General features: G+C 38.2%; 1 protein-coding gene across 7 annotated transcripts in view; it reads right to left on the reverse strand.

The window, feature by feature from the left end:
- Positions 1-13,583, reverse strand: part of ANKS1B (ankyrin repeat and sterile alpha motif domain containing 1B) — a 1,184,309-nt gene that overhangs the window by 970,745 nt on the left and 199,981 nt on the right. For 6 of the 7 annotated variants that reach the window (XM_029204271.1, XM_029204270.1, XM_029204269.1 and 3 more), the window contains exons 6-7: positions 4,030-4,131; positions 75-188 (exon numbers count right to left, since the gene is read on the reverse strand). The exons of the other annotated variant lie outside the window; for it this stretch is intronic. In XM_029204271.1, the coding sequence (XP_029060104.1) occupies positions 75-188; positions 4,030-4,131 (216 nt within the window). The remainder of the gene's footprint in view (positions 1-74; positions 189-4,029; positions 4,132-13,583) is intronic. 7 annotated transcript variants of the gene reach the window in all.

Genomic DNA, 13,583 nt, shown 5'->3' on the forward strand with positions numbered 1-13,583 from the left:
ATATAGGACAAACATAACAGTTTAGTACATAGCAGACTAGTATCATTTCAAGAGTTTTACAGTTAGCTACTCACTTTTGGTCTTCTGGGAAGGAGACTCAACAGGAGATGAAATATGTGTTTCTTGGGTTCTATCTTCCTGTACGTGTGCTTCAAGGACTGTTGATCTTCCCACGCCTTCTAAATATTCTGTGTATATAAGTTTTTGAAATTACATACTCGAATTCATTTATTTAAAAAACTTTAACTTTGTTTTTTACTTTTTTTTTTTTTTTTTTTTTTTGCGGTACGCGGGCCTCTCACTGTTGTGGCCTCTCCTGTTGCAGAGCACAGGCTCCGGACACGCAGGCTCAGCGGCCATGGCTCATGGGCCCAGCCACTCTGCGGCATGTGGGATCTTCCTGGGCCAGGGCATGAGCCCATGTCCCCTGCATCGGCAGGCGGACTCTCAACCACTGCACCACCAGGGAAGCTCTACTTTGTTTTACTTTTGATGGTCATTTTTTCATTTATTTCTTTATATCCTAAGTTTTTAAAGAACATCAAAAAATCAAACAAACTGAAAGAACTTCATGATGAGCTATTAATTTAAAGCTTTTTAGTTAAAACAGAAAAGATATTTTAGAAGAGACTCATGAATACTTTTTCTGAAAACTAAATTTTTGTCACAACCTTTCCTTAACATCCTCAGTTTCCGTATATATATCCTACCTGAAGGTTTAAAACTCTCTGAATGATGCTTTGAATAGACTTCATCCCTAAACAGGGATATCAAATTCAGATGGATATTATGATCAGTCAGGTAACATACATGCATGAAGTGGGATAAGTTTAATTTATGATGGTGTTGTAATCCTGTAAGATAAGCACAATTGCATATTGAACTTTAGTTCAACAAAGAAATAATGTTCTTCCCCATTCTTTTTTTTATTGACATTTATTTTATTTTTTAAATTTTATTTCATTTTATTTGGCTGTGCCACGTGGCATTCAGGTTCCTAGTTCTGTGACCAGGGATCAAACCCAGGCCTGGCAGTGAGAGTGCAGAGCCCCAACAACTGGACAGCCAGGGAATTCCCTATTATTGACATTTTACCTTTTTTTTTTTTTTTTGTCCCACACTCAGCCTGTCTCTCATTTTTCCAATTCTGATGAGGATATAATAATAATAAAACTTAAATATTGCTTACTATGCACCCAGCAGTGTTCTAAGTATTTAATATAAATTAACTCATTTAATCTTCACAAAACTATGACACAGGCACTAGGCACTTTAAAATCTCAGTTTTAAAGGTGACAACTAAAGGGGGAGGATTATTAACTTGGCCACGTTCATTCAGCTAATAAGTGGCAAAGCCAGATAGATACAAGAAGCATCTCACTTTTCTCTTAATCATAAGAAAACAGCATCTGAATGCAGGGATAAATGTCGATTAACATTCAACCTCAATGTAACCAAAAAAAATGGAAAGCCTGCAGAGCCTGGTTAACCAGAGAGCAGATGCCCCATCTAAAGTTCGGCAATGAAGTAAAACGAAAGCCTGCATTTTTCTGAGAAACCCAAACTCTGGGGAGTTAGCTGAAATCCTAGATTTTTAAATGCTGAAAGCTAATTCAATTTTTACAGAAACACAGTGTGAGCCAAAAGTATGTGATCTAAACAAAACATATCTGCTACCCGCCAAAAGGCATTCAGCCCACAATGGATGGTTTACAGCCTCTGGCTAAGGGGTTAAATCAACACTTGCGCTTCTTTATTCCGAAGGAACCCCTTCTTCTTGAAATTCACTTAAGAAACTTTGTGCTATCATGCCAACCACTTTTGTTTTCATACTATCCAAATAGTTTCTATCTAAGAGCAATTCTACTAGGCAAATTCTAATAGGAAAAGAAAGCAACTTATGGGGTTCTATACTGAAAATTTCTGACTCAGGCAGTAATTTTATCTACTATAAATTGTCTTTACTACAATAACAAACTTTTTCGTAAGACTTAAAATGTACCAGTGATTTGGGACTTCCTTGGCGTTGCAGTGGTTAAGAATCTGCCAGCCAATGCAGGGGACACGGGTTTGAGCCCTGGTCCAGGAAGATCTCACATGCTGCGGAGCAACTAAGCCCATGTGCCACAACTACTGAGCCTGCACTCTAGAGCCCACGAGCCACAACTACTGAGCCCACGAGCCGCACCTACTGAAGCCCGGGCACCTAGAGCCCATGCTCCACAACAGGAGAAGCCACCGCAATGAGAAGCCCACCACACAGCAACGAAGAGTAGCCCCCACTCCCTGCAACTAGAGAAACCCTGCACACAGCAACAAAAACCCAATGCAGCCATAAATTAATTAGTTAATTAATTTAAAATAAATAATAAAATAAACTGTACCAGTGATATGAAAAGCAGGAATGCAGAGAATATAATGTGTTCACATTCTAAAATTTGACAATAATTTTAAAAATTCAAAGATGTCACAAATACTCCATCACAAATTGGCATACCTAATGAATCTTGACCATTTAGAACAGACAGTTACTCCTATATAATAACATTTTCATCTAAGTTGAACCAGTGCAATATGTTAGAAATGTCTGTAATTATGTCATGCCCCCTTTTTAGTGGATGACATTTATTTTGCTTCTCCTGAGAGACATATTATGCACAAGTCTCAGTTTTTTTAAAGTTCAGAGGCAAAAATCCAATATGAAATACAAAGTGCCTAGAAGGGAAAGACTTCTTTAAATACTGTATATATCACTTTTTTATTTTTCACTTTTCATTCAACTTGACTTTAATTTGAATTAATATGACGAGCCATACTTGTATCCGCCTCTGATTTATCTATATATGCGCTTGACTTGCAATTAACTTCTTTATTGACAAGAAAATTGTAGGGGTTTGAACTTCCCTGAGAGGTTTCAGAAGTAAAGAAAGAAAAGAACATAAAGACCTCCTGTAGTGCAACTATTCTTTTCCCCTCTTTGGGCTTTGTTGACTCCTGTATCTATTATGCATGTCTCCTGCTCAACATGGTTTTAATTCACCTATCTCCTTGCAGAACAAAGCTGCTCTTCAGCTTCTCAAATGATATCCAGTGGCACCCATCCCACCTCCCTCTATTACATTCACAGCCAATCTGTAACAACTGTAGGGGATAATCCCCACTGAACAGTGCAGGAGCCAAGTGGAAAGGAAAGAACAAACAACTGGATTTTTAAGGGAACATGTTACATATCAGGCCTAATCACCAAGCAGAAACAGAAAGCACTTAAATCTAAATTTTTCATAAAATTTTTAGATCAAATGGGGAAGTATGTAATCCTGCAAATGAAAAAGTAGTACCTAGGTGGTTGTCAAACCTTCAATAGACCTAGTAATTGCAACTAACTACAAATGTACTTAAAATGACCTTTATCAAAACCAAAGGCTGGCAAGACTGAATTATCTTGTACTACTGGATTTGGTAGGAAATAATCTGTATTCTTTCAACTAAGTACAATTTTGTTGTTGTTAACCCAGCATTTACACACCAGTTCTACCACTTAGAATAGGATATATAAGTTTGAGCAAGTCACTTAGCCTCCTGGAGCTTCAGTTTCCCTCACGTGAAAAAAGAATAACGATATCTGACTTATCTACCTCACAGTTATAGAAAACAGACAAAATAACAGAAAATCCCTGAAAACTCTTAAAGCACTTTTCAAGTGTAAGATAATACCTCAGCATCATCACTTTACAGTCCTAATACCTTCAAGTTCATAACTACATATTTATTACATGTGTTTAATTAAAAACGCTTTTTAATATCACATAAGTAAAAAAAATTTAGCTTTTAAAAAATTACTGAGCAGTTGAAAAACCGAAATAAAACATTAAAAGGTAGTAATTATTATTGAGCTTAAAAGTATACCAGAAAAAAAAGCAAATAATAAGTTCATTCAAAAGTAAATGTTAAAACCCAAGAGAAAACTAGGACAGTTTTAATTTAATCTTAACTGTAACGCAAACTCATCCATCATTCAATACTCTTTACCTTGTAAGAGACTTGCAATCTGGAGAGATTTCTGAGATGGATGTTCTTTCAGAATGTCTAAGACAGTTCTACCTAAGCTATCTTTTATGTTGGCATCAATTCCTGAAAGAAAAAGAAAAACCCACTAGATGTACACAAGTGGGGTATCATTAGAAGATACAGTCAATACATAACTGCTCTAATTTCAAAAGTATACAGACCAAGCACTTAAGGTGATTTTTTTAAAGACACACACACACACACACACACACACACACACACACACACACACACACGATTTTAGTAAGAAAGAAGGTGGGAGACCACTGATGCCAAAGTTTAGGAACATTCTTGATAATGAATTAACTCTTAAAGGGCACTGATCCATTCATTAATATTGTTTTTTCAGATTATAGCTAATTGAGGTTACAGCTAGTTAACTAATGGTAGACTATCAAGCTGAAAAATGTTACTGATTTAGAATTTAAATTCCTGAAGTATAATGGTCATATGATTTATATATTCTGTATAATATGGTAAAAATAAAAATAATGTACCATGTAAGTAGTATAAGAACAGTCTTAGAATACTTTAGTATTCACAAAAGTTGAAAAAACAGGATTATTTTGAATTATTGTCCAAATACAAAGTCAAATATTTAATATTTATTTATGCAAGATTATATTCAATGTCAGCAACACTCATCAAATACCTGGTGAGCAAACTTCTTCAAGTTTGTAAATGAAATACCTTTGGAATTATTTTAATCCTCAAATGTTTATTGTAAAGAGTTTTTATTGTGAAGAGTATAATGTAGCAAACAGCAAAAAGTTTATAAACTTCCCAAATATCTAAGCACAAACAAAGCCAGGTTTCAGGATCTAGCCTCAACAGTTAGTTCATTATAATAAAATTATTAGTATTTGCTTAAATTTTTATGGAAATGTGTTACCAGCACAAATTTAATTGGTTGCCTCATTTATTATATCATTGTGTTACATATCAAAGTTACATATACATGAAATTTTAACTTCACGTAAGAACAATCACAATGCAATAGTCTGCCAATACTTTTCATTTAACATTTTTACTGAGGAAAATAAACACACTAAATATAGTTTTAAACACAAAAGACTCATGTCAGTTGTTTACAAGCATAAATTTGTATCCATGCCTTATTATTTGAATTTTATTTTATTTATTTTTGTATACAGCAGGCTCTTATTAGTTATCTATTTTATACATATTAATGTATATATGTCAATCCCAATCTCCCAATTCATCACACCACCACCACACCCACTCCCCACCACTTCCCCTCCTTGGTGTCCATACGTTTGTTCTCTATATCTGTGTCTCTATTTCTACCGTGCAAACTGGTTTATCTGTACCATTTTTCTAGGTTCCACATATATGCGTTAATATACGATATTTGATTTTCTCTTTCTGACTTACTTCACTCTGTATGGCAGTCTCTAGATTCATCCACGTCTCTACAAATGACCCAATTTCGTTCCTTTTTATGGCTGAGTAATATTCCATTGTATATATATGTACCACATCTTTATCCATTTGTCTGTCAATAGGCATTTAGGTTGCTTCCATGACCTGGCTATTGTAAATAGCGCAACAATGAACATTGGGGTTCATGTGTCTATTTTTTTTTTTTTACATCTTTATTAGAGTATAATTGCTTTACAATAGTGTGTTAGTTTCCGCTTTATAACAAAGTGAATCAGTTATACGTATACATATGTTCCCATATCTCTTCCCTCTGGGGTATCCTTCCTGCCCACCCTCCCTATCCCACCCCTCTAGGTGGTCACAAAGCACCAAGCTGATTTCCCTGTGCTATGTGGCTGCTTCCCACTAGCTATCTATTTTACGTTTGGTAGTGTATATATGTCCGTGCCACTCTCTCACCCTGTCACAGCTTACCCTTCCCCCTCCCCATATCCTCAAGTCCATTCTCTAGTGGGTCTGTGTCTTTATTCCTGTCTTACCCTTAGGTTCTTCATGACATTTTCTTTTTTTTAGATTCCATATATATGTGTTAGCATACGGTATTTGTCTTTCTCTTTCTGACTTACTTCACTCTGCATGACAGACTCTAGGTCCATCCACCTCACTACAAATAATTCAATTTCTTTTCTTTTTATGGCTGAGTAATATTCCATTGTATATATGTGCCACATCTTCTTTATCCAGTCATCCGATGATGGACACTTAGGTTGTTTCCATCTCCTGGCTATTGTAAATAGAGCTGCAATGAACATTTCGGTACATGACTCTTTCTGAAATGGTTTTCTCAAGGTATATGCCCAGTAGTGGGATTGCTTGGTCATATGGTAGTTCTATTTGTAGTTTTTTAAGGAACCTCCACACTGTTCTCCATTGGCTGTACCAACTCACATTCCCACAAGCAGTGCAAGAGTGTTCCCTTTTCTCCACACCCTCTCCAGCATTTATTGTTTCTAGATTTTTTGCTGATGGCCATTATGACCAGTGTGAGATGATATCTCACTGTAGTTTTGATTTGCACTTCTCTAATGATTAATGATGTTGAGCATTCTTTCATGTGTTTGTTGGCAGTCTGTGTATCTTCTTTGGAGAAATGTCTATTTAGGTCTTCTGCCCATTTTTGGATTGGGTTGTTTGTTTTTTTGTTATTGAGCTGCAAGAGCTGCTTGTAAATTTTGGAGATTAATCCTTTGTCAGTTGCTTCATTTGCAATTATTTTCTCTCATTCTGAGGGTTGTCATTTGGTCTTGTTTATGGTTTCCTTTGCTGTGCAAAAGCTTTGAAGTTTCATTAGGCCCCATTTGCTTATTTTTGTTTTTATTTCCATTTCTCTAGGAGGTGGGTCAAAAAGGACCTTGCTGTGATTTATGTCATAGAGTGTTCTGCCTATGTTTTCCTCTAAGAGTTTGATAGTTTCTGGCCTTACATTTAGGTATTTAATCCATTTTGAGCTTATTTTTGTATATGGTGCTAGAGAGTGTTCTAATCTCATACTTTTACATTTACCTGTCCAGTTTTCTCAGCACCACTTATTGAAGAGGCTGTCCTTTCTACAATGTACATTCCTGCCTCCTTTATCGAAGATAAGGTGACCATGTGTGTGTGGGTTTATCTCTGGGCTTTCTAACCTGTTCCATTGATCTATATTTCTGTTTTTGTGCCAGTACCATACTGTCTTGATTACTGTAGCTTTGTAGTATAGTCTGAAGTCAGGGAGCCTGATTCCTCCAGCTTCGTTTTTTGTTCTCAAGATTGCTTTGGCTATTCGGGGTCTTTTGTGTTTCCATACAAATTGTGAAATTTTTTGTTCTAGTTCTTTGAAAAATATCAGTGGTAGTTTCATAGGGATTGCATTGAATCTGTAGATTGCTTTGGGTAGTAGAGTCATTTTCACAATGTTGATTCTTCCAATCCAAGAACATGGTATATCTCTCCATCTATTTGTATCGTCTTTCTTTCATCAGTGTCTCATAATTTTCTGCATACAGGTCTTTTGTATCCTTAGGTAGTTTTACAACTAGATATTTTATTCTTTTTGTTGCAATGGTAAATGGGAGTGTTTTCTTGATTTCACTTTCAGATTCTTCATCATTAGTGCAAAGGAATGCCAGAGATTTCTGTGCATTAATTTTGTATCCTGCTACTTTACCAAATTCATTGATGAGCTCTAGTAGTTTTCTGGTAGCATCTTTAGGATTCTCTATGTATAGTATCATGTTATCTCTAAACAGTGACAGCTTTACTTCTTCTTTTCCGATTTGGATTCCTTTTATTTCCTTTTCTTCTCAGATTGCTGTGGCTAAAACTTCCAAAACTATGTTGAATAAGAGTGGTGAGAGTGGGCAACCTTGTCTTGTTCCTGACCTTAGTGGAAATACTTTCAGTTTTGAACCATTGAGGATGATGTTGGCTGTGGGTTTGTCATATATGGTCTTTATTATGTTGAGGAAAGTTCCCTCTATGCCTACTTTCTGCAGGGTTTTTATCATAAATGGGTGTTGAATTTTGTCAAAAGCTTTCTCTGCATCTATTGAGATGATCATATGGTTTTTCTCCTTCAGTTTGTTAATATGGTGTATCACATTGATTGATTTGCGTATATTGAAGAATCCTTGCATTCCTGGAATAAACCCACTTGATCATAGTGTATGATCCTTTTAATGTGCTGTTGGATTCTGTTTGCTAGTATTTCCTTGAGGTTTTTGCATGTATGTTCATCGGTGATATTGGCCTGTAGTTTTCATTCTTTGTGACATCCTTGTCTAGTTTTGGTATCAGGGTGATGGTGGCCTCGTAGAATGAGTTCAGGAGTGTTCCTCCCTCTGCTATATTTTGAAAGAGTTTGAGAACGATAGGTGTTAGCTCTTCTCTAAATGTTTGATAGAATTCACCTGAAAAGCTACCTGGTCCTGGGCTTTTGTTTGTTGGAAGATTTTTAATCACAGTTTCAATTTCAGTGCTTGTGATTGGTCTGTTCATATTTTCTATTTCTTCCTGATTCAGGCTTAGCAGGTTGTGCATTTTTTAGAATTTGTCCATTTCTTCCAGATTGTCCATTTTATTGGCATAGAGTTGCTTGTAGTAATCTCTCAAGATCATTTGTATTTCTGCAGTGTCAGTTGTTACTTCTCCTTTTTCACTTCTAATTCTATTGATTTGAGTCTTCTCCCTTTTTTTCTTGATGAGTCTGGCTAATGGTTTATCAATTTTGTTTATCTTCTCAAAGAACCAGCTTTTAGTTTTATTGATCTTTGCTATCGATTCCTTCATTTCTTTTTCATTTATTTCTGGTCTGATCTTTATGGTTTCCTCCTTCTGCTAACTTTGGGGGTTTTTTGGTCTTCTTTCTCTAATTGCTTTAGGTGCAAGGTTAGGTTGTTTATTCTAGATGTTCCCTGTTTCTTAAGGTATGATTGTATTGCTATAAACTTCCCTCTTAGAACTGCTTCTGCTGCATCCCATAGGTTTTGGGTCATCGTGTCTCCATTGTCATTTGTTTCTAGGTATTTTTTGATTTCCTCTGTGATTTCTTCAGTGCACTTCGTTAATAAGTAGTGTATTGTTTAGCCTCCATGTCTTTCTATTTTTTACAGATCTTTTCCTGTAATTGATATCTAGTCTCATAGTGTTGTGGGCGGAAAAGATACTTGATACAACTTCAATTTTCTTAAATTTGCCAAGGCTTGATTTGTGACCCACGATATGATCTATCCTGGAGAATGTTCCATGAGCACTTGAGAAAAATGTGTATTCTGTTGTTTTTGGATGGAATGTCCTATAAATATCAATTAAATCCATCTTGTTTAATGTATCATTTAAAGCTTGTGTTTCCTTATTTATTTTCATTTTGGATGATCTGTCCATTGGTGAAAGTGGAGTGTTAAAGTCCCCTACTATGAATGTGTTACTGTCAATTTCCCCTATTTTGGTTGTTAGTATTTGTCTTATGTATTGAGGTGCTCCTATGTTGGGTGCATAAATATTTACAATTGTTATATCTTCTTGGATCAATCCCTTGATCATTATATAGTGTCCTTCTTAGTCTCTTCTAATAGTCTTGATTTTAAAGTCTATTTTGTCTGATATGAGAATTGCTACTCCAGCTTTATTTTGGTTTCCATTTGCACAGAATATCTTTTTCCATCCCCTCACTTTCAGTCTGTATGTGTCTCTATGTCTGAAGTGGGTCTCTTGTAGACAGCATAGATATGGGTCTTGGTTTTGTATCCATTCAGCCAGTCTGTGTCTTTTGGTGGGAGCATTTAATCCATTTACATTGAAGTTAATTATCGATATGTATGCTCCTATTCCCATTTTCTTACTTGTTTTCGGTTTGTTATTGTAAGTCTTTTCCTTCTCTTGTGTTTCTTGCCTAGAGAAGACTCTTTAGCATTTGTTGTAAAGCTGGTTTGGTGGTGCTGAACTCTCTCAGCTTTTGCTTGTCTGTAAAGGTTTTAATTTCTCCATCAAATCTGAATGAGATCCTTGCTGGGTAGAGTAATCTTGGTTGTAGGTTTTTCTCCTTCATCACTTTAAATATGTCCTGTCAGTCCCTTCTGGCTTGCAGAGTTTCTGCTGAAAGATCAGCTGTTATCCTTATGGGGATTCCCTTGTGTGTTATTTGTTGTTTTTCCCTTGCTGCTTTTAATATGTTTTCTTTGTATTTAATTTTTGACAGTTTGATTAATATGTGTCTTGGTGCGTTTCTCCTTGGATTTACCCTGTATGGGACTCTCTGTGCTTCCTGGGCTTGATTAACTATTTCCTTTCCCATATTAGGGAAGTTTTCAACTATAATCTCTTCAAATATTTTCTCAGTCCCTTTCTTTTTCTCTTCTTCTTCTGGAACCCCTATAATTCGTATGTTGGTGCGTTTAATGTTGTCCCAGAGGTCTCTGAGATTGTCCTCGGTTCTTTTCATTCTTTTTTCTTTATTCTGCTCTGCAGTAGTTATTTCCACTATTTTATCTTCCAGGTCACTTATTCGTTCTTCTGCCTCAGTTATTCTGCTATTGATCCCTTCTAGAGTATTTTTAATTTCATTTATTGTGTTGTTCATCGTTGCTTGTTTCATCTTTAGTTCTTCTAGGTCTTTGTTAAATGTTTCTTGCATTTTCTCTATTCTGTTTCCAAGATTTTGGATCATCTTTACTATCATTATTCTGAACTCTTTTTCAGGTAGACTGCCTATTTCCTCTTCATTTGTTAGGTCTGGTGGGTTTTTATCTTGCTTCTTCATCTTCTGTGTTTTTCTCTGCCTTCTCATTTTGCTTATCTTACTCTGCTTGGGGTCTCCTTTTTGCAGGCTGCAGGTTTGTAGCTCCCGTTGTTTTTGGTGTTTGTCCCCAGTGGCTAAAGTTGTTTCAGTGGGTTGTGTAGATTTCCTGGTGGAGGGGACTAGTGCCTGTGTTCTGGTGGGTGAGGCTGGATCTTGTCTTTCTGGTGGGCAGGTCCATGTCTGGTGGTGTGTTTTGGGGTGTCTGTGGACTTATGATTTTAGGCAGCCTCTCTGCTGATGGGTGGGGTTGTGTTCCTGTCTTTCTAGTTTTTTGGCATAGGGTGTCCAGCACTGTAGCTTGCTGGTCGTCGAGTGAAGCTGGGTGTTGGTGTCGAGATGGAGATATCTCGGAGATTTTCGCCACTTGATATTACGTTGAGCTGGAAGGTCTCTTGTGGACCAGTGTCCTGAAGTTGGCTCTCCCACCTCAGAGGCACAGCACTGACTCCTGGCTGCAGCACCAAGAGCCTTTCATCCACACGGCTCAGAATAAAAGGGAGAAAAAGTAGAAAGAAAGAAAGAGGATAAAAGGAAATAAAATAAGATAAAATAAAATAAAGTTATTAAAATATAAAATAATTATTCATAAAAAAATTTTTTTAAGTAAAAAAAAAAAGAAAGACAGATAGAACACTAGGACAAATGGTGTCAGCAAAGCTATACAGACAAAATCTCACACAGTAGCATACACATACACTCTCACAAAAAGAGGAAAAGGGGAAAAAATCATAAATCTTGCTCTCAAAGTCCACCTCCTCAGTTTGGGATGATTCGTTGTCTATTCAGGTATTTCACAGATGCAGGGTACATCAACTTGATTGTGGAGATTTAATCCGCTGCTCCTGAGGCTGCTGGGAGAGATTTCCTTTTCTCTTCTTTGTTCGCACAGCTCCTGGGGCTCAGCTTTGGATTTGGCCCTGCCTCTGCGTGTAGGTCACCAGAGGGCGTCTGTTCTTCGCTCAGACAGGATGGGGTTAAAGGAGCCGCTGATTTGGGGGCTCTGACTCACTCAGGCCTGGGGGACGGAGGGGTACGGAGTGTGGGGCGAGCCTGTGGCAGCAAAGGCCAGCGTGACGTTGCACCAGCCTGAGGCGCGCCGTGTGTTCTCCTGGGGAAGTTCTCCCTGGATCATGGGACCCTGGCAGTGGCAGGCTGCACAGGCTCCCCGGAAGGGGGGTGTGGATAGTGACCTGTGCTCACACACAGGCTTCTTGGTGGTGGCAGCAGCAGCCTTAGCATCTCATGCGCGTCTCTGGGGTCCGTGCTCTTAGCCGTGGCTCGTGCCCGTCTCTGAAGCTCCTTTAAGCAGCGCTCTTAATCCCCTCTCCTCACGCACCAGGAAACAAAGAGGGAAGAAAAATCTCTTGCTTCTTCGGCAGGTCCAGACTTTTCCCCGGACTCCCTCCTGGCTAGCCGTGGTGCACTAACCCCCTGCAGGCTGTGTTCAGGCTGCCAACCCCAGTCCTCTCCCTGCGCTCCGACCGAAGCCCGAGCCTCAGCTGCCAGCCCAGCCCGCCCTGGCGGTTAAGCAGACAAGCCTCTCAGGCTGGTGAGTGCCGGTCAGCACCGATCTTCTGTGCGGGAATCTCTCCGCTTTGCCCTCCGCACCCCTGTTGCTGCGCTCTCCTCTGCGGCTCCAAAGCTTCCGCCCTCCGCCACCCGCAGTCTCCACCCGCAAAGGGGCTTCCTAGTGTGTGGAAACCTTTTCTCCTTCACAGCTCCCTCCCACTGGTGCAGGTCCCGTCCCTATCCTTCTGTCTCTGTTTATTCTTTTTTCTTTTGCCCTACCCAGTTACGTGGGGAGTTTCTTGCCTTTTGGGAGGTCTGAGGTCTTCTGCCAGCATTCAGCAGGTGTTCTGTAGGAGTTGTTCCACGTGTAGATGTATTTCTTATGTATCTGTGGGGAGGAACGTGATCTCCGCGTCTTACTCTTCTGCCATCTTCCCCCTCTCTCGCATGTGTCTTTTTGAATTATGGTTTTCTCTGGGTATATGCCCAGGTGTGGGATTGCTGGGTCATATGGTAATTCTATTTTTAGTTTTTTAAGGAACCTCCATGCTGTTCTCCATAGTGGCTGTATCAATTTACATTCCCCCCAACAGTGCAAAAGGGTTCCCTTTTTTCCACACCCTCTCCATTATCCATGCCTTTTGATCTTAAAAAAATCTGACCTCAGTTCCAATTTCATTTCAGTCACAATATACATATGGAGGCAAATAAGCCTACTCTGTTGTTCCTTCAAAGCTTTCCCTCTAAAAGGTTCCCTTTAAATCACTGCAGCTTACAAACAGTAGCTACTCAGTTGATGAAGTAACTAGAAGAAGAATTTACCTGAAGGACAGGGAACTCTAATTTCTGTTTACCATTATTCACAATGTAAAAACCTAGGGAAAGTAGTACGTTCTTTAATAAACCAAGCAATTGTCTTAACTTCATGGGGATCAGTTCCATCCTCCTATAGAAGGCAGACATTTCCTTTTCTTTTTGGTAGTTTCTATTTTAATGTGATTTAAGTGTTTAAAATTATAATTTCTAAAAGCTTTTTATTAAAGTATCTACTGAGTAAAGGAAGGTACACATTGTTATCAGTTTTTTTCCCTAAACATTGAGGCTCAATTCTACATGGTATGAATACGTACCTGCAATTTAGAGTGAAGGTAAGAAATAAGGGTGATTGTCAAGAAAAAAAAAAAAGTGACATTTTCCTTTGTCTACTCCTGAAATACAAATAGTTTTTGGCAAGATAAGCCCCATGGAGAATCAAGATAAGTTCCAC

The sequence above is a fragment of the Monodon monoceros genome, unplaced genomic scaffold (assembly GCF_005190385.1).
Source record: "Monodon monoceros isolate NGI ecotype Baffin Bay Population unplaced genomic scaffold, NGI_Narwhal_1 Super_Scaffold_6, whole genome shotgun sequence".
Taxonomy (NCBI): domain Eukaryota; kingdom Metazoa; phylum Chordata; class Mammalia; order Artiodactyla; family Monodontidae; genus Monodon; species Monodon monoceros.